Source organism: Pelophylax lessonae, assembly GCF_965119305.1.
Source record: "Pelophylax lessonae genome assembly, chromosome: 5".
In the NCBI taxonomy this organism is placed as follows: domain Eukaryota; kingdom Metazoa; phylum Chordata; class Amphibia; order Anura; family Ranidae; genus Pelophylax; species Pelophylax lessonae.
This window is the reverse complement of record NC_138772.1, coordinates 309,524,502-309,549,651: the sequence shown is the minus strand read 5'-3', so window position 1 is coordinate 309,549,651 and position 25,150 is coordinate 309,524,502. Positions and strand designations below refer to the sequence as shown.

At 40.2% G+C, this 25,150-nt stretch overlaps 1 protein-coding gene across 1 annotated transcript in view; it reads left to right on the top strand.

Moving 5' to 3' along the window:
- The window catches only part of DROSHA (drosha ribonuclease III), a 649,328-nt gene that overhangs the window by 351,952 nt on the left and 272,226 nt on the right, over positions 1–25,150 (top strand). The window contains exons 15-16 of the mRNA XM_082259249.1: positions 7,714–7,813; positions 13,041–13,148. Coding sequence (XP_082115375.1) covers positions 7,714–7,813; positions 13,041–13,148 — 208 coding nt within the window. The remainder of the gene's footprint in view (positions 1–7,713; positions 7,814–13,040; positions 13,149–25,150) is intronic.

The following is a 25,150-nucleotide window of genomic DNA, read 5'->3' as shown; positions in this document are numbered from 1 at the left end:
CCACTATTGCCTATATATACGTTATTCTGTGCAGTGTGGCCACCCTATAGCAGTAAATCTTTAACCTTATTGCAGATAATGCTCAGAAAAATCTTCTGGGCCACAGGATCCCCCTAGTCCCCTTTTTTAATTACCTATGTCCGATCTCAATCCAGCGTTGTGCCCAAGAGCAGTGGCTCTCTCCTGCCTAACTGGGCATTGGCCTAACGGGAGCCATTTGCTCTTGCTTCTGTCATTTATATCCTGTGGCAGGGGGCAGGGCCAAGATGCACTGTCTATTGATACAGAAAGCATGCCTCGGGATTGAGCCCGCACAAGTGCCTTCAGAGAAAGTGGCTTCCTATGGGGGCATTAGTTAAAGAGATAGAGCCAGGAGCCACAGTGGGGGATCCAAGAAGAGGAAGAGGGCTACTCTGTCAATAATCGGAGTGTCCAACTCCTCGCGGTGGCTCCAGAGTAAATCAATGTATCCATTTTGTGATCACTTCAGCTTTTTTCCAAAGCTGCCTCCTACCCATTGAGGCTCTATACAAGAAGGACCTACATCCCTGGGGTGCAATAATCTTGTAACTATTAGTGAAGGGACAATAATTTACTTATGAACTGTATCTGTAATAGTTAACTATGAATAGATCATAGGTGAATGGTGGAAGCAGATGTCCTCAGTGTTTTTGTATAGCTGGACTACAGCAGACATCACTTAGGTTTCCTGCTACTCACTACAATCTGATCTCCTGTCTAATCACTAAAGAATGGCATGCTTCATTGCTAACTGTGTACATGTGATGTATTGGTGAACCCCTGGAGTGTGTTTTTAGTAGCAATGTTATCCTGTTTTTAACTTTTTATGTGTAGTATGCTATTGTTGACATTACCTGTGATTTAGAATTTTGTTACCAATAAAGTTTATTAGTTTGGGATAAACCACAGTTTGCTCTATCCCCCCCTCCCTTTTTGAACTCCTTTGGGTCCTCCCCAAATTTCTTTGACTGCTCTGTGCAAAACCATTGCAAAGAGCAGGTAAGTATGACATGTTTATTATTTTTAAAAACTATTATTATAAAAAAAAAAGATTTACAATCACTTTAAGGAGGAAATAATGTAAAATACAGTACTGTACAAAAGTTTAAGGCTGGTGTTAAAAAATTCTGTAAAGTAAGAATGCTTTTAACCACTTAAGCCCCGGAGGATTTGGCTGCTCAAAGACCAGGGCCTATTTTGCGATTCGGCACTGCGTGATTTTAACGGACAATTGAACGGTCGTGCAATGCTGTACCCAAATGAAATTGACGTCCTTTTTTTCCCACAAAAAGAGCTTTCTTTTGGTGGTATTTGATCACCTGTGCGATTTTTACTTTTTGCGCTATAAACATAAAAAGAGCGACAATTTTGAAAAAATAATAATTTTCACATTTTTTTGTATGAAATTACCCCCCCCCCCCCCAAAAAAAAATGTAAAAATCTAATTTTTTTAACATTTTAGGCCAATTTGTTTTCTGCTACATGTTATTGGTGAAAAAATCGCAATAGGCTTATTTTGATTGGTTTGCGCAAAAGTTATTGCGTTTACTAACTAAGGGAAAGATCTATGTCATTTTTATTTTAACTAGTAATGGCGGTGATCTGTGATTTTTTTTTTTTGCGGGACTGCGACATTGCGGCGGACAGATCGGACCCTTGACTGACATTTTTGACACTTTTGGGGGTACCAGTGACATTACTACAGTAATCAGTGCTATACATATGCACTGTTACTGTAAAAATAACACTGGCAGGGAAGGGGTTAACTTTATTAGACATCCAGGGGTTAAGTGTGTCCCTAGGGGTGTGCTTCTAACTGTAAAGGGGCGTGGCTTTTGATGTAACCACAGAGACATACGATCCTACATAGCAGGATCGTATGATCTCTGCAGTTACACCAGGGAGAATGACAGGTGGCTTTGTTTACATTAGCCGCCTGCCTTTCTCCCTCTCCAGCGGGAGATCGCAAGTGACCGGCAGACATCGGAGCCGCCGGTACCGATACTCGAGTCAATGATTTTTCCCATCTTTTTGTGATAAAAGTAGGGGCCTCGGCTTATACTCGGGTCGGCTTATACTCGTGTATATACGGTATTTTATATTTTCTAAAATAGAGTTCATATTGTTTTTGTATACCATAAAGATAATTAGATTGTATTTTATATTGAAAATTTAGATTTAAGAAACAGCTGCACTAATATAATGCAACAGGAAAAAATTGCTATTGCCATCCTTTTTTCTATAGCTCCCCTGCTTCCAAAAAATATGCAATGTTTTCATGGTTTTAAGTAATCTTCAGATGCAAATTGTGCATTTAAGTTAAGAGACTAACATCAGGAGACTAAAAAAGTTGCTGCTGAACATTGAGCCTTGCATTCCAATTCCAAATACAAATCATTGTAGCCATTTGTATTCTTCGTTCTGTCTTGCTATATTTTTCATCAGTTTAATGACACCTTGACAAACAATACCAGTGCTTTCAGAAAATAAATATATATTCTGTTTTGAACACTTCACTTCAGATTTGATTCTAAAGTCAAGCATATGTGTGGACTTTGAGGTTTTTCCTTTTTTTTTTTTTGGTGTTTTTATTAATTAATTCACAGTGAAAAGCAGAGCTGTGTAGGTGACCAGTGGGAATTTTTTTTTTTTTTTTAGCAGGCTCATGTTTTAAGCTGTGCACTGAGAGGCTGAGCCCAGCTGCCAGTCAGGATTCTGGGCAGAACCTGACTTTATTGTTAGAATCCCTGCAGAGCCTGGGCTGGCTCTGTGACCTCAGCTGACAGTGGGTTTGGCCTGCTGTTGCCTGAATCTGGGTCACAGGAGTACAGAAGGAAGTGCACTCCTGTGACACACTGGAGAAGTATGGCCAAATGAGCTTTGACCATACTTCTTTAAACTATCACATTGATAAAAAAATAAAAATCTTAGAAAAATGAATTTGTATGGCCCAGGCAAGACAATACTATCGTTATGCCTAAGTGGGGCCATGTATTTGAACTTTATTGGTTTACGTAAACTACCTAACAAAGTCTGCTCAAAGCTGACATCTATGTTTATTTTATAGGATGATATAAAATAATATATATTTTTTTTTTTTTGTTCAGTAAGCCTTAATACACTCTGCTGTTGTCAAAGGCATGTAACACACATAGGCACGTAATCTCTCTGTAGTTCAAGGGTACGGATTTAAAAGGCAAACCAGAATCTTTGCCAGGTCACTGATCAACGGATTTGTTTTACTTCTCATGAAGTTACTAATCTAAAAACCTTGTTCAACATAAATGAACACACATGCTCCCATAACAGTACAATAGTATATTACCCCGGCTCTTTATTGGAATGGGACTAATTATTGGTAGTTTGCCTTTTAAAAATTGGTAGTCCTCATACTGTTCATAAACTTCCAATAAGTTTTAAGGTAGTTAGCAAAAACAGTATACGAGGTGATTTACCCGTACATTAAAAAAAGGCTGCTTATGTTGGTGGTTTTGACTTGGAAAAACTGTACTAGTTCTTTGAATGGGATGAATATGGAAATGTGTTGGTGCATTGGTGGCAGGTGTGATGGTAGAGGACATTGAAGCTTAGATGCCCGGCTTAGATGCCCAGACCAAATTTAGCAGAATCAGTATGTCTGTTAACTTCACTACAATTCTGTGACTAATTTATTTGTTTACCATCAGGGTCAGAGAACCAGAAACATGCACAGCTACACGTTACGTTAATTTTCTCAAAGTTTGGCACATTGTGCTAAAAAAGTATACTGTAGTTACAAAGTGGTTAAGCTTCACCCCTTGTGAAACTCGTTATCTTTATACAGAATCAGCCAATAACACATTTACACTGTTAACAGCCTCTAGCGTAAATTGCAGAGACATATTAAGTAGTTTATAAAAGCATATTAGAGACCACTGCTCTGTTTTTATTGTATACATCAATGGGAACCAAATGGGGTAGAAATCTAAAAGCTCCCATTGACTGACTTGGCTTGGCTTATTGGGATACTGGGGATTGCCGGAAATGTAAGAGAAAGCACTCAATGCTGCTTGCTGCAAAGCTTTACTGTTACTTTGATTACTTCTAAGTATCACATCTGCAGGATACTATTGGACATAAGAGTGTGAAATGGCAACAAGAATGAAGTGTTGTCTTCTCCTTCGGTTACATAAAAAAATATATTTGCCTACAATCACCACCAGCATGCCTTTGGATAATAATCAGATTGATTTACTAAAACTGGAGAGGGCAAAATCCGGTGAAGCTGTGCATGGTAGCCAATCGGCTTCTAACTTCTGCTTGTTCAATTAAGCTTTGACAAAAAAACCTAGAAGCTGATTGGTTTCTATCTAGAGCTGCACCAGATTTTCCACTCTCCAGTTTTAATCAACCCCACAGTGTTTATTTTGGTGTTTTAAATTAGAGCTTCAGTCAGAGCTTTTATTTACATTTTGGGTGGAGTAATGCAAGGTTTTATCCCTACAGTCTTTTATTTTCAGGAACCATCATCTACAGACCTTCTAAGATGGCTGGGCCATGTCTGATGAGCCAAGCCCTTCCCTGTTCTATTCAAAGTAAAAAAAATGTGGGTGAATCCTGTCCTAATTTTGGCAGGTCTTTGTTATAGCCCAACTCCAACCCAAACCTTTTTAGTAGTTAAGCAAGGATGAAGGTGACTGCACCTTTGAAAACAAATGAGCAATGTCACATCCTGTATTTTTATCAAAAAAACATTGATCACAATTCTGTACTTAGAAGTAAGGGCTGGTTCACACCAGATACTTTCAGTGCATTTTTGAACATTTCCAGAATGCATGCTCAGTAGTAGGGCTGGGCGATAAATCGATTTAATCGATTTATCGATTTTTTAGTTGGAAACGTTTTTTTTTTTTAAACTCGAGTTTTTTTTTATAATACTTTTTCCTGCCTTGTGCAGCCACCGAACTCCCCAGTAACGGACCTGCGGGGCGGGCGGTGCGTCTGTACAGGCCGGGGCTGCGGCGCGCTGTAATAGGTAAAGTCTCCCTGGCCTGGATGTGACGTCAGCTGCTGGGAGAGGAAGCGCAGCCCCGGCCTGTACAGACGCACCGCCCGCCCCGCAGCTGACGTCACATCCAGGCGCGGCGGTGTCCGTTACTGGGGAGTTCGGTGGCTGCACAAGGCAGAAAAAAGTATTGTAGAAAAAACTCTAGTTTGAAAAAAAAAAAAGTTTAAAAGTCAAACTAAAAAAGGTGGCCGTTTACTGTGGACTCGTTCTCTGGACTGTACCTATCACAGCACAGCCCCTGTACAGACGCACCGCCCGCAGCTGACGTCGCATCCAGGCGCGGCGGTGGTCCGTCAGAGTCAGACACACATACAGCGCTTCTTCTCCTCAGTCCTCCCTCCAGACTCTGCAGTCATTTTTTAAGTGCATTGGAAAAAAATCGAAAATCAAATCGAAACTCGAATTTTTCTTTAAAAATCGAAGATTTTTTTTTTTAGGCAAAATCGCCCAGCCCTACTCAGTAGATATAAAGTTTTCCAAATCACTCCAAAATCCAAGATCCAAATCTATGGTATGTATGTGAGCCGCTCAGGCTGCGAGGAAGTGTAGTCCTGTGCCTGCTGCTATGAGTGCTGGTTGGGAAGGAGCTCACCCATGTTTCCAGACACTGACATATACTGTAAGAGCAGAAGATCCTGGGTCCCAAGAGCAGACGATCACGGGTGCCACACATCAGAACAAAACCTGCTGTGTGTAGACAAGTGGCAGTCTCAGTTTGGACCCCCACCAGGCTAGGCCTCCAATGTGCTTCACTTCCCATGAGTAAGCTCCAGTGAGCAGAGTGAGACGCGTTGGAGCATGACCTGGCGCGGATCCAGGCTGAGACTGCCACTTGTCTACACACAAGTCTTGTTCTGATGTGCAGCTCCAGGGATCTTCTGCTCTTATCTTTCCAAATCACCCTACTTCACAATAGTGTGTTCAGTTCCAGTGCCTTGAAAAAAGTACAGCAGCATGTAGATTTTTTTTTCCTGTGAGATGCATATAAACGCACTAGAAGGCACATAAATGCAAACGGGGGAAAAAATACGAAGAAAGGCAAAACACACTAGCACACATTGCAAACACATTACATATGTGTTGAAAGCCCATTGAAAACACACGTAATGTGCATGCTAAAACACACCGGAACACACAGGATTTGTGGAAAGAACAAGCCCTAAGTGATAAAAGGATCAGTACAGTTTTGTAGCAAGTACTATAAAATGCCTACTATTACCTTTCAGTGCTCCAGTAACAACCCACAATGTTTGATAACACCGGACATCTTTTTTTTTTCATAGTTTTGTTATAATACACCCCTTCAAACTGCACATAAATATTTCAGAATGACTGTATCATGCAGAAATGTTGAGAAATATACAATTCACTTTTTACAATTATATATTGTATTTAATCGCATTATGTTTCTGACATGCTGCATGAGTTCAACAGGGCTAAACGTGTTATGCTGCTGATTTTCATATATATTTGGTGTCTGGTGCATCTTGCTGCAGCATCCAACAATATTCAACCAGCGCAGATGGATTCCAGTTGCTCTGATACAGTTTTTCCATTATGGCAATGTCCTGGTGAAATCTTTCACTATGTTTGTCACTGACTGCTCCTAATTTTTTTAGGAAAGAAGTCCCAGGTGTGAATACAGAACATGAAGCTTCACTGACATGTTGTACTTCATGGTTTTGTATGGTATAAGACATTTGTCAACCAGCTGAATGTAGTTTGGTGTTCTGTAGTTGCCAAGAAAATTCCCAACTACATCATTGAATGCTTTCCAGGTTATCTTTTCTGGCCCCAGAACATATCTACAAACCGGTTGTCATTGGTGATGTGTCTGATCTGTGGACCAACAAAAATGACTTCCTTAATCTTCATATCTGTTATTTTTGGAATCTGCCTCAGCAAAATCATTCACCTTCCCTGTTCATCATCTTCACAAAATTTTTAGTCAGTCTGATTTTTATGTGAAGGGGAAGCAAAAATATCTTTGTCCAGTCAACAAGTGATTTATGTGGCATGTTTTTTCTTTTTTGGAATCCAACTCTTTCAAATACAATTCAAATCTCTTTCACGACTGAGCCATTTGCATATGTAACAACAGTACCTGATATATCTGAGCTGCATTCGGAACAGCAGAACCTAAACTTTATGTTTTCAACATATATTCCAGTTGTACTTGGTGTACTGGATGTGCTTTAACAACAGTACAATGTTTTTTTTTATGTTTCTTTCATGTGTGCAGCATAACCAATAGGTATTGCAAAAACAGAAGCTAAAGCGGTATGAGATTGAGAGAGGTTTAATTACAGAATTGTTTCATCCTTGGCAGCCAAAAATCTATAAGACACACCAAAAAGTGTCTGAGAAACAAAATCTTTGTTGTCTCATGTAATAATTACTTGCAATTGGCTGTTCAGGCACCAAGCACTGTTTTGCAGGAGAAAAAGGAGATATGTGCCTTACCTGGAAATGTTTTCAGTATTTTTAAATAGGAAATGGCTTGGCTTATTGGGATAATGGGGATTGTCAGAGAAGCAACAGTAGGCACCTGATGGGAGTTGATGTAAAGCTGCACTGTACGTTCATTGCTTCAAAGTATCAAATGTATTAACAGTTCCCCTCTTTGACATTTTTTCTTTGTGCAGGTACCAGAAACTATGGAAAAGTTATGTCAAGTTGCGCCATCTGCTGGCCAACAGTCCAAAAGTCAAACAAGCAGATAAGCAGAAATTGGTCCAGAGGGAGGTAAGTTTTATTTTTACACACAGAGAACAATTAATGAGGCACAGTTTAGTTTTCGCTCAGCATGCTATGCTGTGCTGTCACTTAACACCCCAAGGGATTCTTTGCAACTTACTTGACATAGAATTCATGTGGAAGAAAAAATATTAAATAGAGAACTGTTTTGCCTTTCAAATTGCAAAATTGCTTTTTATTTCCAGTATTTGTGTCTCAACACATAGGTATTTTATATATATATATATATATTTAACAACTATGTATAGTATATATGATGTACAATATGTGTGTGTTTAAGGAAAAAATATATCAGATATCTTTTAATAATTTAGTCAGTTATTTCCACTCTGGTGCCAAAATAATTCTATAGCTTCCTTGATAGATCCACCCACCCCATTATATCTGCTGCTAAATCAGGCACACACTTAAAATGATAACATTGGTCATAAACCGAAGTATAACATCTTTTAAATGGTTGATTGAACTGACAGAGTGTTTTGATGCACTGTTTGTACATGACAGGTGTTCTTAGAAAAAAGAAAAGGGTGGGGGGAGAAGAGCTGATAATTATTGTTTTAATCGTACAGTAAATGACACAAAACTTATTATTCATAGGCCATTGGTTATATGTTGCTGCATTCAAGTTATTGGAAACTGGCAAAAGCTTTGCTGGGAACGCTCCCAGTGCCCCTCAAAATAACCCCACCCACTCTGTGGGACTCACATTGTTTTGCTAGTGTCCTTAGGTAATTAACCTCCTTCTAAGCCATTCTTTATTTTACTGTTTCAACTGACACTGACAGGTGATTCTTTTCTGTACCTAGAGGCTCCTGCAGCAGGCTAGCCTGTAATGTTTGCTTCAGGCACTGGATCCCATGTTCGGTGGTCACCTTGGCACAAGGTGCAACTAGTGTAGTTAGCCACAGATTCAGGGCTTTGGTGCCATAGGAATTTTCAAGTATTTACATATTGTAAAAGCTCTGTTGAACTTTTAGTTTTTAAAGAGAAATGTGGGATTTAAAACAAAACAAACATACATACTCACCTAGGTGAATGCAGCATTGGTCCGATGCCACCTCTACACTGAGCAATCAAAGATTGATGATTGCTAAGTTCTCAGTCAGAGAGTGGTGACTGTCGGTCACTGGTTCTGTGCTCTTCCCCTCTGGCACTCACTGGAGCAGTTAAGCACACCCCCTACTGAGTTGGACTACTGTATATATCTGCAATCGATAAAGCTTATGACCTCAGCTGGTTGAGAAGCTCTAGCTCTGACTCAACAAGCCCTAAGTCTTTTCTACTAAGTCTGTGGTTGAGAATGAACTGCAAGACTTGGAAAACCTTATTTCTATTTTGTTCATTGACAGACACAGCTCCGGAATCTTGCTTCCCCCTTACAGGAGTAGGACACTAGGCAGGAAAAATCTTTACCACGCCTATGGGCCAGCCCCAGGGGATATACATTCTGCTCTAGGCATTCCGTTTTTTTCTCCCAAGTCCAGAGTAAGGACCTAGTTCCTTTGCTGGGATCTCAGGTCCTAGCATTTTTTCCTTTTTAAATGGAATTTTTTCCTCTTTTATTTTATTTTTTTGTTCCTGTGATAACTACAATCAACTATAGGACTGGGCGACGGACTGGATATTCTAGATCCTTAAGGTCTTCCCAGTCCAACCAGCGAGCGCATGTGCAGGCCCCAGCTCCTCACTAGGTCGGCTGCAACATAGCCCCACTGGACAGGGGCTGGCCTGTGAGTTAAACATTTCACGAGGGCGCATACGACCTGGTCCTGGCCTGAGAGGCAGCGTGCCTCTTGGCCTGCAGCACCCCCATTCCGATGGTGTGGTGGTCTGCCAGGAGCGGTGCCCACCCAGTTCCATGGTGTGGTAAGTAGTGTCCCCCCTCTCCCCTGGTGGTCTTTTAGGGTGGACTTTGGGACCTCCCTTCCCCCCCAGCCCCTCTAAACGATCACTGTGGGTCTTTCGGCCCACCTCCCTGTGTGTGGTTGTGAGCTGGCTTTGCTCCTATGGAGGGGTTGGCTGTAGTTGCTGCTGACCAGGCTGCTGGTCAAGCTGCTGATGCTGACCGGGTTTTTCCTGGGCACAGTATCATCTGATATACACCTTTCCCCTGCTAAAACTTCTGCAGAGTCTTCTACGAAGGATTGAGGCAGAAAGGATCCGGTCATCCTAGTGGATCCAGACTGGCCTCGTCGGTCTTGGTAGGCCGATCTGGTACGGCCAGTTGGGGACTTCCTCTCAGAGAAGATCTATTGGCCCAAGGGCCAATCTTTCATCCTGCTTTACAGTCGCTGGCTTTTATGGCTTGGGTGTTGAAAGCTAGATGCTAAAGAATAAAGATTTGCCTGAATCGGTGATTCCCACGCTGTTAAAGGCTAGAAATCTTACCTCTAGGAAGATTTACCATCACGCCTGGAAGACGTACCATGTGTGATGTGAGTCTCTTGGGGATCATCCCCTTTCCCTTTTGGTGGCTCGGATTTTGGCATTCCTCCAACGAGGTGTTGAGCAACGCTTGGCCTTGGGTACCGTCAAGGGCCAGGGTTTTGGCCTTGACGGTCTTCTTTTACCGTCCTTTGGCTATGCATTCTTTGGTTCGCACCTTTTATTCAGGGGGTTCGCCACTTGGCTCCCCCAGTACTCTTTCTGTTGCCTCCGTGGGATCTCAATGTGGTGCTGTCGTTCTCCAGTAACCATCTTTCAAAAATATTTGCGAGCTTCCTCTGCGCATATTGTCCCAGGAGGTAGCCTTCTTGGTGGCTATTACTTCTACAAACAGGGTGTCGGAGCTGGCGGCGTTGTCTTGTCGTTTACCTTACCTGGTGGCTCACAGAGATAAAGTGGTGCTCTGCCCTTGTCAGTCTTTCCTTCCTAATTTTGTTTCTGGTTTCCATCTGAATGAAGACATTGTGTTGCCTTCCCTGTCTCCTAAGTCTAAACATCCTAGGGGGATTGCCTTGCACTCTCTGGATATTCAGGCGCTCAGGTTGTACCTTGTGGCAACCAAGTCTTTTAGGAAATCAGCCTTACTGTTTGTCCTTACAGATGGACCTCGCAAAGGATTGGTCGCGTCTGCTGTGACCATTTCCTCATGGACAAGACAGACTGTGGTAGAGACTTGTCCCATCAAGGGTCAGGTTCCTCTGTTGACTGTTAAGGCTCTTTCTACGCTGGCGCATAGTGCCTCTTTTGCTTTCCGCCATCAGGCTTCAGTAATACAGGTTTGCAAGGCGGCCACCTGGTCGTCTGTGCACACTTTCACAAAATGTTATAAAGTGGATGTACTGGCATCTGCGGATGCTGTTTTTGGCCACAGGGTTTTGCAGGCCGCTGTTTGAGAGGACTTTGTCCTCTTTGAGGGTATATTGTTTTCAGGTGATCTCCAGTTGTTCCTGGTTGAGCTCCATGTTACCTGGTTAGCTAGGTTTAGCCTTTTGGGAATTTTTTCTGCTGTGTTTTTCCCACCCCCTTATGTTTAACACTGCTTTGGGATGTCCCAACGGTTAGGAAAATTCTGGAGCTTTGTCCGGCAATGAAAAAAAGAGAAAATTGGATTTTTGTCTTACCATAAAATCTTTTTCTCTGATGTTCATTGATGGACACAGCACCCACCCCTCTATTGAGTTGAGTTATTTTTCTTCTGACACTGCTTGAAACAAAACTGAATGAACAGAGTGTGGCTGTATATCTCCTAGGACTGCCCCATAGGCATGGTAAAGCTTGTTCCTGCCTATTCTCCTACTCCTGTAGGGTACAGCATAACCCAATGGTTAGGAAGATTCTGGAGCTGTGTCTGTCAATGAACATCAGAAAAAAGGTAAGACAAAAATCCAATTTTTGTTATGAATCTCAAATGTATTTAGCGGTTTGTTTTTTTGTTTTGTTTTTTTGCAACAATGGTTTTTGTTGAAGTTTAGAAAAAAAACAAAATACACGTGATGTAGGACACAATCATTTTGAAATCTGACAAAGATAAAACATACATCCAAGTGACAGAGATCCAGTGTACAGAACAAGAAAAACAGTATCAGAAAGTGTCATGCAACCGCAAGGTAAAACCTAAAGATTATTTAGGAAGCATTGGAGACCAAAGTTCCCAAGTTTTTAGGAATTTAGGATAAGTGTTAGTACTAATAGCTAGAGCCTTTTCGTATTCAAAAGTATTTAGCTGTTTTTAACAGAAAATTCTGTTGGCTTTTTAACAAGCAATTCATCCTTAAAGTTTACAGCAGAATTACAGAAGTTGTTCATGTAATTCTTTCAGCAGTGTTGACATTAGGCATTAGAAGGCTAAGACACTGCCGGGTTGGGGGTAGAATCTGGGGCAGGGTGAGCTGAACTGCTGAGGGGGTGAATTAATCCACTGTGCTTGCAGCTAGAGTGGTCAGTGGTTTATTCTAAAGCTTATTTACTGCTTGTTACATATTCTGTGTGAAAATACTTAAATGTTCATAGCCTATTCACAATGTTTCTAATTGTATGCATATGAGTTGATGTATTTTTATTGACACAAACGTATACTGAGAGAAGTTTGGAAGCTGCCTTTGCTGTCTTCCATTTGAAGATGCTAGTTGCCTGGCTGGCATGCTGCACATTTACCTTCAGCCCTTGAATAAATTTGCAGCAAGTCAAAATACCTGCTATGCATATTTGTTCTCAGTGACTGTTAAAGTCTCAGTCTGTTAAAGGTCTGAAGCTGGTAAATCAGCAGTAGAGTTAAAAAAGACTCACATTTTCTAAAGGAGAGGTCTACAGTGGCAGCCTGCATTATTTTCTCATCATCTCAGGGTTTTCTTAAAAAATAAGAAAAGCTCTAACTTGTTAATAACTGTGATAGCCCTTTTTTCTGTATGAATCCTGTACAATACAACTTGTTACATTTCCTGGCACATCAGCAGGACTTAAAAGAATTTTAAATCCATTTGAAGTGACAGATTTTTGCCGATTTGTTTTGTCTGTGTTTAAGTACTAAACGGAGAACACTTTTGTGTCCTACATTGCTTGGGTTTTAAGACTCAAACTACTCTGCATGTATCCGTGGATTTTAAGACGATTGCTCTTTTCAGTGCTGTAGTGATATATCCAGGGAGCCTGATTTGTGCTGTTTTTTGTTTTTAGAAGATAGGTTTATTTGATACAAGCTCGTCCACACATGGGCTGTTGACATTTTTTCTGGAGACTTCACAAGCTAACAATTTTCCCTTCATCCAACTAGGAAGCTCTTCAGAAGATCAGACAGAAGAACACAATGAGGCGTGAAGTAACAGTAGAACTCAGTAGCCAGGGTTTTTGGAAAACTGGCATTCGCTCGGATGTCTGCCAGGTAAACATGGGAGCTCTCTGATTAATATTAATAAGCCAAGACGTCAGTGGCCTCTTTTCTTGTCTTATCTGCAGACATGACTTTCTCTTTGCCTCAGTATATACTGTTGTGAGTGCAACTGCAGTACTAGATACTCCTGTCTGGTGTGTAAGAATAAGTGGTGAAGACCACATGGCACTTCTAGGGGGGATTTCACACCATTATGGTCACACAGCAATTATCAAACACACACCAATCTATTCTAATGGAAGCAGCTAATTATTTTAATTTTACTCTGCATGCAAAGGCAGTTTCAAATTGTTTTTAATCATACAACACTAGATTGCGCTAAAACCAAGCTTTGAGTTTCTATTGAAATTAAGTTCAGCTGCTGCGATGAGAAAGCTTGGGACCAGGGAAGGATAAAGGGATGCCATATGTAGTATAATGAGTTAAATTGCTAAAACCTTGTCATGAAAGGTTTTTTTTTTTTTCTCAAAACCATCTTTTTTTCCCCTCAATGCCTTTTTATTTTGGGAAAAAAGATTGTAAATTTAGAACATTATCTTAATACAGTAGCATGAAAGAAATGTAAGACAGTGTCCCCAGGTCTGCATTATCCAGCAGTTTCTTGGATTACATGGAGAAAATTACACAGACACATTTGGGGGGGGGGGGGGGGTTACTAAAATGGGAGCACACAGAATCTGGTGCAGCTGTGTATAGTAAGCAATTAGCTTCAAACTTTAGCTTGTTCAATTAAGCAATGACAATAAAACCTAAACGCTTATTGGTTACTATGCACAACTGCACCAGATTCTGTGTGCTCCAGTTTTAGTAAATCACCTCATTGTTTCCTATAAGTGAAATTTGTCACAAAGGTGAGATGTTTTCACATGCAGAATCGTTGTTTTATTGAATAGTGATGTAGTGCCAGATAGTGTTATAAAACACATTTTGTAATTTAATGCTAGAATGTTCCATTTTCTATTCATCTATAGTCAGTCTTTCAATAAAAAGTGGAATCAAAAAGTATAGATTTCTTATGTTATAGGGAACATGCTTAATCAGATATTCTCCTGAAAAATAGCAATGCACTTCCCATGCCTTTGGTTTCATAATTGTATATCTGCAGTGTCAGATTTAAGGCATCGTATGTCAGACTACTACTGTCTATGCAGTGTCACAGTTCTCCTTGCTGGAGGAGAAGCTGCAGTGCCCGCATCTCTGCTTTTGCCTCATTTATTTCTCCATTAGTTATTAGGGAGGCAACTCTGACAGTAGGAAGCTAGGTCATGCCTCTAAAAGTTCAGCTGCAGGGAAACCACAGCCACAGCTTTCACATTTCAGTTGACTTACCATAAATAGTTCAGAATTTTGGTATTGGCTATGTCTGTTTTACAGCATTTGATTCCTGTAGTAAGAGCTTTGCAAGGTATTCCAGTCTCTTCTATTTCCCTCATGTCTTTCCCTTTTGTTACAGTGCTTGAGCCATTGAGTTCAGAATCCAAGTGCTTCCCAAGTCGCAGCCTGTATATTAAGAACTAAGCTTAATAGCTAGGAAAGCTTGCTGTCATTACAGTCTGAATCTTTTGCACCTAAAACCTTGTGGAAATGTGTTTACTCCCCTTGTCCTGCTTTTTGTGACTCAAAGTGGTTCTAAATTCTCAAGGTATATTACTTTGCTGCACTCTTTGCATCAAGGTGAAAATTCTTCTCTGTGCAGCAGACCCCCCCCCCCCCCCCAATACTTACCAATCCATCAATGTGCACAAGAGCCTCGGCTCTCTGGGGACATTCACTGAGCCATTGGCTCCCACTGCTGTCAATCACAGCCAGTGAGCCAATGAGTAGAGAGAGGGGCAGGGCCGAGCCACAGCTCCGTGTGTGGATGGACACGGAGAGCAGCCGGCAGGATGGAGGGGGCCAGGAACGCTGGCAGGGGACCCGAGAAAAGGAGGACCGGGACTGCTCTGTGCAAAACCATTACACAGAGCAGGTAAGTATGACATGTTATTTAAATACCACTTTAAAAAAAAAGTTTATCTCATAGATACATCCACAAACGTAGAGCAGGAGAGGAAAAGTAAAATATCAGCTCTGAGGGTATTACATCAGCTATAACAAAGAGCACATCCATTATCTGTGAAATGTGCATGTGCTGTAACAGAAAATGAGCTAAGAATTTATGAATGTGGTTGGCACAGTACTGGCACAGAAAATGTATTGATTTGATTATAACTGATATATTAAGTAAGGGAAACTTAGGCAACTTATGGCTTTTGAACCTTTCAGCACTGGAGTTGTATATTTTGATTTAAATTCATATTTTCTAAGAAACTTGCAATTTATAGAGTTGACATGTGTTAATATGTTTTCCTTTATTAAGAACATCAGAATTTAATTTGATTAATGTAAATGAAATTAGGATAATACATATATTGCATGTAGGGCTGTATGTTATGGCTGGTGCTGTGCTAGGTACAGTACTTCATATGGAACAAAAATGATCAAACCCCTTTTGTTCCCACCCATCACATGCTTACAACTATGAAACTAAAACGGTGAACATAAAGAAAAACGGTGGATTTTTTTGTTTTGTTTTTTTTTTTTTAAACAAGGCAGATCTTTGTTCTGACAGGGGTCAAGTGTCCCTGCAAAAAGGGGGATAAAATCCATCACTTCCCTGAGTAAAAGCAGTACACAGTTTACACCACAACACAGATTAAGCACACAGTTAACCCTTTGAACACCTTAGATGTTTAACCCTTTCCTAGCCAGTGTCATTAGTACAGTGACTGTGTATATTTTTATCACTGAGCATTGTTAGAGTCACTGGTTCTCTCAAAATATCAGTTAGTGTCCAATTTTTGTGCCGCAATATTGCAGTCCCTCTGTAAGTCGCTGATCGTCACCATTAGTAGTACAAAAAATTAAATTTTCCAGTATATATCCCATAGTTTGTAGACGCTATAATTTTTGTGCTAACCAATCAGCAAACATTTATTGGGCCTAAATTTATGAAGAAGTTTGATTATTTTTTTTTTTTTTATTTTGAGATGTTTTAGGCTACGTTCACATGTGGGCGTAGCGGATTGTGGGCAGAATCACAGCGATTCTGCCCGCGATCCGGAAATCATTACAAATCGCGGGACGCCTGTGTGATGCCCGTGGTTTGCAATGGCGCCCCAAACGCTGTGCGATGTTGCCGCGATTTCTTCACAGGTTGCCACTGGAGTCCTCTTCCACTCCTATATGACAACATCACAGAGCTGGTGGATGCTAGAGACCTTGCACTCCTCCACCTTCCATTTGAGGATGCTCCACAGATGCTCAATAAGGTTTAGTTCTGGAGACATCACCTTTACCCTCAGCTTCTTTAGCAAGGCAGTGGTCATCTTGGAGGTGTGTTTGGGGTCATTATCATGTTGGAATTCTGACCTGCGGCCCAGTCTCCGAGGGGAGAGGATCATGCTCTGCTTCACAATACATGTTGGCATTCATGGCTCCCTCAATAATCTATAACTTATGCAGCCTCAGACCATGACACTCCCACCACCATGTTTGACTGTAGGCAAGACACACTTGTCTTTGTACTCCTCACCTGGTTGCCACCACACACGCTTTACACCATCTGAACCAAATATGTTTTTCTTGGTCTCATCAGACCACAGGACATGGTTCCAGTAATCCATGTCCTTAGTCTGCTTGCTTTCAGAAAACTGTTTACGGATTTTCTTGTGCATCATCTTTAGAAGAGGCTTCTTTCTGGGACGACTGCCATGCAGACCAAGTTGATGCAGAGTGTGCCGTATGTTCTGATCACTGACAAGCTTACCCCCCATCTCTTCAACCTCTGCAGCAATGCTGGCAGCACTCATACATCTATTTCCCAAAGACAACCTTTGGATATGATGCTAAGCACGTGCAGTCAACTTCTTTGGTCGACCATGGTGAGGCCTGTTCTGAGTAGAACCTGTCCTGTTAAACCGCTGTATGGTCTTGGCCACAGTGCTGCAGCTCAGTTTCAGAGTCTTGGCAATCTTCTTATAGCCTAGGCATCAATGGCTGTGTGTTGAGTTTTTTTGAGGGGACAGCAAATTTACACTGTTATACAAGCTGTACTTTACATTGTAGCGAGGTGTAATTTCTTCAGTGTTGTCAAATGAAACGATATAATAAAATATTTACAAAAATGTGAGGGTTGTACTCACTTTTGTGAGATACTGTACCTATTAATTAAAAATAATGTGTGTACTGCATCATTTTTTTCTTTGACCCAAAGGTTTGCGCAACATAAATATATTTTTAAAACATTTGTGAATTCAGACATATTTATTGTGATGGATTATGTATAATGTTCTATATTATTATGCATTTATAACTTCATAAGATGACAAATGTGATGGTGATACATGTTTAAAGCCCATTTCCTTACTTCTTCACAATCCAGCACCTGACACTTTGCGAAGTTGGTGGCTCTCAATCCTGATCATTCACAACTCAGGTCACATATGATCATGTGATTACTTTGTCATCTGTTATATAGTGATCACATGCAGGCTGGAGGCTTCATTACAAACCTTAAGTGTGCAAATTAACACAGCCAATTATATCTGCAGTGACATCTACGTGCCATGAGGTTTATACGTTAATTTTCTAGTGTTAAAAGTAGGAGTATTTTTGGATGAATTGTTAATACGTTTTAGAAACAGAACAGTAAAATCCGTAAGTCAATCGCACAAGCATGAAATAAAATTTCTGGGGGGCATGCTGTATACCACCTGTGTATAGAATGGCTCCAGGTTGCAATACTGCATTACATTTCATAGAAAATGACAGCACTGCAGATTGAAGAAAAAAGGTAACTTTTAATAACATTATATTACAATATGGCTTTGTGAAGCAATTGTATATTTTATATATATATATTTTTTTTTCATTTGCTATTTTTTTCCCACGAAAGTGAAGTTACCATTTAAACGCTTTTTCTCAAGGAAAAACAGATATTGGTAAATGTCCAGGTCAATGTCAATATAACAAATGGTATATTCACCACATATGTCTCTCTGAAATGTAATGCAAAGTACCAGCTACAAAGCTAGGAAAATCTTTCATGAACAAATTATAGTTTATCTGTTTATAATTATTTAAAATGCTATTCACAGCATCTTGAATACACTAGGTAATCATCAAATTAGAACCCCTGTGATATTCTACACCTTTCACTGTTCCACACTTCATAATTCCAACTCACTCAACAGTGAAGGCAGTAGTTCTTGGCATGAGCCAATTGACCATGTCAATTTGCCAACAAACCCAGTAGGAGAGGTCTGTACATTAATAAATACAGTGGTTAACATACCAGGTTTCTGTTGTAGTGAGTACCCAGCAGGGGCAAAGGGGAGTAGATAATCTAGGAATATCATAACATCTTGACTGGTCTGGTGAGTCAAGACCATGCTCTGAGGGGTTCACTCATCTTTGGCAACACTTGATTGGTCATGCTGTTCAATGACGTACCTCTTTTGAAAAAAGTATGACAGGGAAAAGAATATGACATGGCATCCATGTAAAAATATTGATCAAAAAAAATCTAAAACTTTTTTAAATTAAATGTAACAAGGGCATATATATATATATACAGTAACCTAAAATTCAAAAAAAGTTGGGATGCTGTGTAAAATCTACATAGAAATAGAATGCAATGAGATATAAATCTCAAAAACCCATATTTTTTTTACAGTAGAACATAGAAAACTCATCAAATGTTTAAACGGAGAAAGTGTACCATTTAAAGAAAAAAAAAACAAGGTGATTTTTTAAATTGATGTCAGCAACACATCCAAAAAATAAATAAATTGGGACAGGGCCATGTTTACCATGATGTAGCATCCCCTCTCCTTTTAATGACACTCTGTGAACGTCTGGAATGATTTTCTATTCTGGATTCTAACTACTCAACATTCCTGGGTCATCTTTTTAAATTTTTTATTTCAAAATGCGTCAAATATTTTCATTTGTTGAGAGACATGGACTGCAGGCAGGCCAGTTAAAGGATAAGTTCACTTTTTATAAAAAAAAAAAAAAATGCACATCTAAAAGATGTGCTAGCCTTAGGCTGGCCATACATTATACAATTTTCTTGTACAACTTTCCTTTAGATTTAGCAATAAACATATAATATAAGGTTAAACCTATACACTTTCAATTTGTATTCAATCAGGTAGACCCTTGCACTACATAGTTGAAGGTAAAGCCTCGTACACACGCACAGATTGTTGGCCGACCGATCGGCCGTCTTTTGTCCAGTGTTGTTTGTTGGTTGAAATGTGCTCTAGACTTGCACTGGACTTTTGTTGGCCAACAAAAACCAACTTCAGAAGTGATGTCATGTGATGGTTGACTTTCCATGTGTTTTTTCTTCTCTGAGCATGCCCAGTCTTGCTCATCTGATTTTTGTCTGCCGAAATCTGTACTGACTGAGGAACAATCGGCCGTTCTGTTGTTGGCCAACAAAAATTTTATAGCATGCACACCAGATTTTTTTCAGCCGAAAATTCGCAGTTGGTTGTCGGAAGCATCATACTAACAAGCCTACAATCGGCCGATCGGACGTTGGCCGACAATTTACGGCCAACAATCTGTGCGTGTGTACGAGGGCTTTAATCAAAATAAAATTGAAGAAGAAAATTGTATAATGTATGGCCAGCTTTTGCAGGTAAAAAATGTGCATCGATTATATGTTTATACTGTAGCCTGTAAAGCATTGCACCCTCTATCAGTAGATCACAGGTGCAATGCCAGGATCCTGCAGACTGTCAATATAGTCTGCCCATACCACCGATACATGCAGTCAGTTACTGAATTGCAAGAAGATCTACGTGAACTACGAGAAAGCTCAACAGCAGCCTCACAGTGTGGGAACTACAAGCTGTCTGACACATTTTTAGCTCACTAAATTATAGAACCCTGTGAATGAATGACACTTCCGTGTGCACGGATGGACTTTTCTACTATGAAAGCAATTCTGTTGTCATAGATGCAGTAAGCAATTTAGCATTGTCCTTCTGTCCTGTTAAAATATGCAAGGCCTTCTCTGACAATTATTTTTGCAAATTAAAAGAAATGTAGCAGTTTCATGTATAGACGTTTTATTATTTTCTACTTTTTTAAAAAAAATGTAGAAGTTTTCTTTTTTTTTGTGGGAGTGTGCAAGTAGCTGGTCTTGCCTAGGGCACAACATAGTCTAGCACCAGCCCTGGTACTTAGTTATCCAAATAGTCTCTATCTATAACCTAAATATTACTTTTATTTGCACTTACCCTTTAACACTAACTGGGCATGCACAGTAGATACTCTTAATAATGACAAGAGTGCTATATTTAACACATCTGCTAAGCTTGTAAAACACATAAGGATTTATTTGCTAAAAACTGAGTGCAAAATCTAGTGCAGGTCTCATAAACACCAATCTGCTTCCAGTTATTTTGTTGTCAAAGCTTCATTAAACAAGCTGATTGGCCACCATGCGCAGCTGCACCAGATTTTGCACTCCAGTTTTAGTAAATCAACCACATAGTTGTTTTGGATTTTTGTGAAGTTGCAATGAAGTAGAATCTTTTATTTATGCAGTATCTTCTTCATGTAGTTAATTTTTATATAACAGTTGGTAAAAATAGTTATAGATTTTATAATCCAAAAACTCTCCTTTAAAACATATAAGTGTTCATTCCCATTAATGTGTAGACATAAACAACAAAATATATCGCGTACAGTCTTGTGTTAAATGTTTCAAACATGCAATATAGGTATAGTGTAGTCCATAGTTCATAAATTCCCATATGCAGTGATTATTTCAATATAAGTGTGATCAATGTCCTTAATCCAATTAGGTGCTTTAAAATGTGTTCCAATAGTAAAAAGTGATCTGCCACCTCACTCGTGCTCCCCCCTCCTGATTGAAGTCTCACCTCATAAGATGTGACTCCACAATTAGGCTAGGTCAGATTACGCATGTGAACCACCCAAGGTTCAATTAGTATGATGTAGATCTCATAGATGCTCTGCTCATACATATGCCAATCTCCCGGTCAGATGTGATGCCACATGAAATGAAAGGGCTCCAAATAGTGCTTATATCATTTTTAAAACTGCCTTTATTAATACTATAAATTGAGTACTCGCATATTTAATTGGCTTCCAGCGCACCAAACTGTGTCCAAAAATTGTTAAAATCAGAGGTCTCCAAAGCCACACAGCCGTTTTAATGATCTGACTCCTAAGCCTCGTATGAGCCTGACTGCCTTCACTGTCCTTGCCCCTCCCCTATGCGTGTCTAAACAGGGTCATGTGTCTTCCTCAGGGGGATTTCTCAAAAACTCTCCTTATTCCTTAGGGCAGGGCTCGACAATCCCCGGGCGCCAGGTCGCATTTGCGACTAGAATTAGCGATCTGGCGCCTGGGGTGCCCTGCAGAAGGTGTCCTGTCATTTTTCCATGGACTTCCGTGCACGGAGTGCACGGACTTCCGCGCCGTCCGAAAATTGAGGCCCCGGCTTTTCAGCCTACTTGAGATGAGAGGCTTCCAATGGGGAACTGGCGCCCTCTTGTGGTGGCCGGGAGAAATGACTGTTGTAATGACTGTTTCCACTGCCTGTTTCTTCTCAGTGCATTACCATCTCCCTGTCCAGTTAGTTACCTTTGACAGGAAGTGTGGTTATTATTATTAATTTTTTTTTTCTTTTACATTTAAAAAATAAATTAAATAATATTTTTTTCTTTTTTTGTAATTATTAAAAAAAATATAAAAATATTTCTTTCCTTTCCTATTATTATTAAAAAAAAAAAAAAAAATATATATATATATATATATATATATATATATATATATATATATATTTTTTTTCCTCATCGCCATGCCACAGCCGAAGGCCCCTTTCACACGGGCTGTCTGATCAGGTCCGCCTGTCAGTTTTTCAGGCAGACCTGATCGGACCCTTCATTCTCCTCTATGGAGCAGTAATCTGCCGCCATCTGATCCTGTCCGCCAAAAGCAGACGGATGGTGGTTCTATTTTCTATCCATCCCGTGGATCGGATCAGATGGCATCGGATGGAAAGAGACAGACAGTCTGTTTCCATCCAATTGCGCTATAGAGGAGAGTGGGGTTCTAGTCGTATTTATGTGTAAATTTAGTATCCTTTTTATTAAATAAAGCTTGGTTGTTAGTTTAAAAAAAAAAAAAAAACTGGCTCCTAACTTTTTTAGCTGGCTCCTAGATTTCAGGAAAATTTGTCAAGCCCTGCCTTAGGGCTCTTTCACACTGTCCATCCGTCCGACGGACTCCGTTTATCTCAGCGGGGGATTGATCCACCGATCTCCCGCTGAGCAGGAGAATGACAGCTGTTCTCCGCACTGAGGAGACACAGCTGTCGGAGCCCCATACATCTCTTCGGGGGAATCGGATGGGAACGGACCGTCGGTCCGTTCTCATCCAATCCGCTGGACGGATGGATGGAAAATAGGGTTTCCATCCATCCAGATTTGACGGATCGGATCAGATGTCAGCGGACATGTCTCCACTGACATCCGATGCCCCATAGAGATGCATGGGGGGACCATTCAAATCCGCCAAAAAAACTAAAAGGCGGATCTGAACGGTCCGCCTGTGTGAAAGGGCCTTAAGATATCACTGTGCCTCTTTTTTTTTTTTTTTTTTCCAAAAACATCTTTATGGGTTTTTCAGTAAGGAAAACAATATAAACCATCATGAACAGAAAGGAACATCATACACGTACAATAATAAGTACAATGGTAACAGAACAGCGTGTGATATTTAAATAACCACTTTAGAAGAGTAAACAAGATTGAACATGCCAACATAGGGCATATATATGTATGTCTTTTTTTTTTTTTCCTCTTTTCCTTCTCTTCCTTTCCTTGCTTTATATCCTGTGTTTGCCGCCCGACCCAGACACCCCTTTATCAGGAACTGCTGTGTCGTGGGCTGGGGGATGCCTCCTAATATATTTTTACACCTTTAATCTTACATCAATTACTCTAAGTGCCGGTTCACACTTATGCGATGCGGGAAGGCTGCGAATTCGCAGCCTGTTCCCGCATCGCAAACGCACCCTTGGCAGTTCACACTGCCATATGCGATGCGCTGGGGGTGTCAATGAAATGTTAACGACACCCCCAGTTTGATCGCATATCGCAGTGCGATCTTTACAGTTCGCACAGGATCGGATCGCACAAGTGTGAACCACTGAGCGATCCGATCCTGATGCGGCTGAAAAAAAGGGTCATGTGCGACTTTTGTGCGGGTGCAGTGTGAATTTAGCCATACAAAGTGTATGGCTGAATTTGCACCGCACAGCCGATCGCATGCAATGAAGGAGCAGTGCGCTCCGATATTACATGCGATCGCCGCAGCCGCAAGAGTGTGAACCGCCACTTAAAGTAGAATTATAGCATTTTCTTGTGTAAATGGGACTGAGGTTAGAAGATTCATGGTATTTTTTGCAGAGAAGAAATGTTGAAGAATTGTTGGCTTGAATGAGCAAAAGGATTTAAAATGTTCAAGTTCACTTTCAACTGCACTCCATGAATTTAGAAATGAATGGCCCCTCTATTTAATAGGACATTAAAGAGCATATATTGAAACATTGCTGACTTTCTTCTTTAGTACCATGCTTGGTATTAACATTTATACAGGGTTTTACTTTTTCTTTTTTTTTTTTTTTTTTTCTGTAGAGCGTTTTTAGGGTTATTGACTGTTCTACCTATTTGTCCAGGAACACGATTTGTTTAGTTTATAGGAAAATGTCTCCAAATGGTTATTATTGTAAAAGCTACAACAGCTGTGTCCTGTTGTAGTATGAATTGAATAGGCAATAGGCAACATTGCAGAAGTGTTGTCAGTTTATTATATCATTCATTTATCTACACTTAAGATGTTAACAAAGGTGACAACTTTAATTGACAAGTATGTAAAAAAGGATGATCGCAAAAAAGGCCAGACCTTGTTTAACCTGGGAATTTGCATTGTTAATTGGATAGTTTGTAGAACTTGAAAGAAAATAGTGTGAAAGTGCTCAACTTTCTGGTAAAGAAGTAACAACAGGTATGGTGGTGTACAGATTGTAAGAAAATAGTGCACTTGCCTGTTTTAAAACATCTAGCAAACAAATCAGCGGAGGATAGAAATACTATTATTGTTATTGTATTATTTTATTTTTCTGAACACAAATGTGCTATGCAATTTTCTGTAATGTTGATCTCAAAAACTTTGCATGAATAACTGCATTCTTTGCAGGCAATTTTATTTACTACATTTGGCTATTATCTTCTGTAAATTTGCTGAACAATCCGTGCACTTAAAGTGGTTCTTCAACCACCCTTCTTCAGCTTAAAAGTCAGGGGCTGCTGATGATTTTTTTTCTTTCAAATATTTTATTTTAATAATGCAAAAGCAAGAACATAAAGAAGATAACAATCGAAACATTTGCAATCTGGGTTACATAAGATTATTGTACAATAAAGCAGATCCAACATTGATGACAATGCGTAGATGAGGCTAGAGTGAGAAATACAACAGAGATGTATCTGGGAGCTGTGATACCAAGTACGCACCAATTAAGTTAACAATAAGGAGAAGGACTGACTGCATAGAGTAATTACAGTCTAAGTTGTGGCTAAAGAGTCCAAGCTCCCTCATAGCTGAGTAGGTGGGAGGAATCTACAGCATCGTCGGGTGGGTCAAGGACTGCATAGAAATATGGTACAAATTTGGACCTATCTAAGATAAAACTGACCCAGACTGCTGAACATAAGGAAGAAGAAAAGAACAGAGAGAGTGAAGCGAGAAAGGAAAGGTGAGGGAAGTAGAAAAAGGAAGAGAGAAAAAGGGGGAGGGGGAAGCAGCCGAACTCCAGAGAGGCACGCCCCAACCTCATGGCCTAAGTCAATCCCGGAACAAGGGATATTCCCACATAAGCTGCCCATGGTTCCCAAATCTTT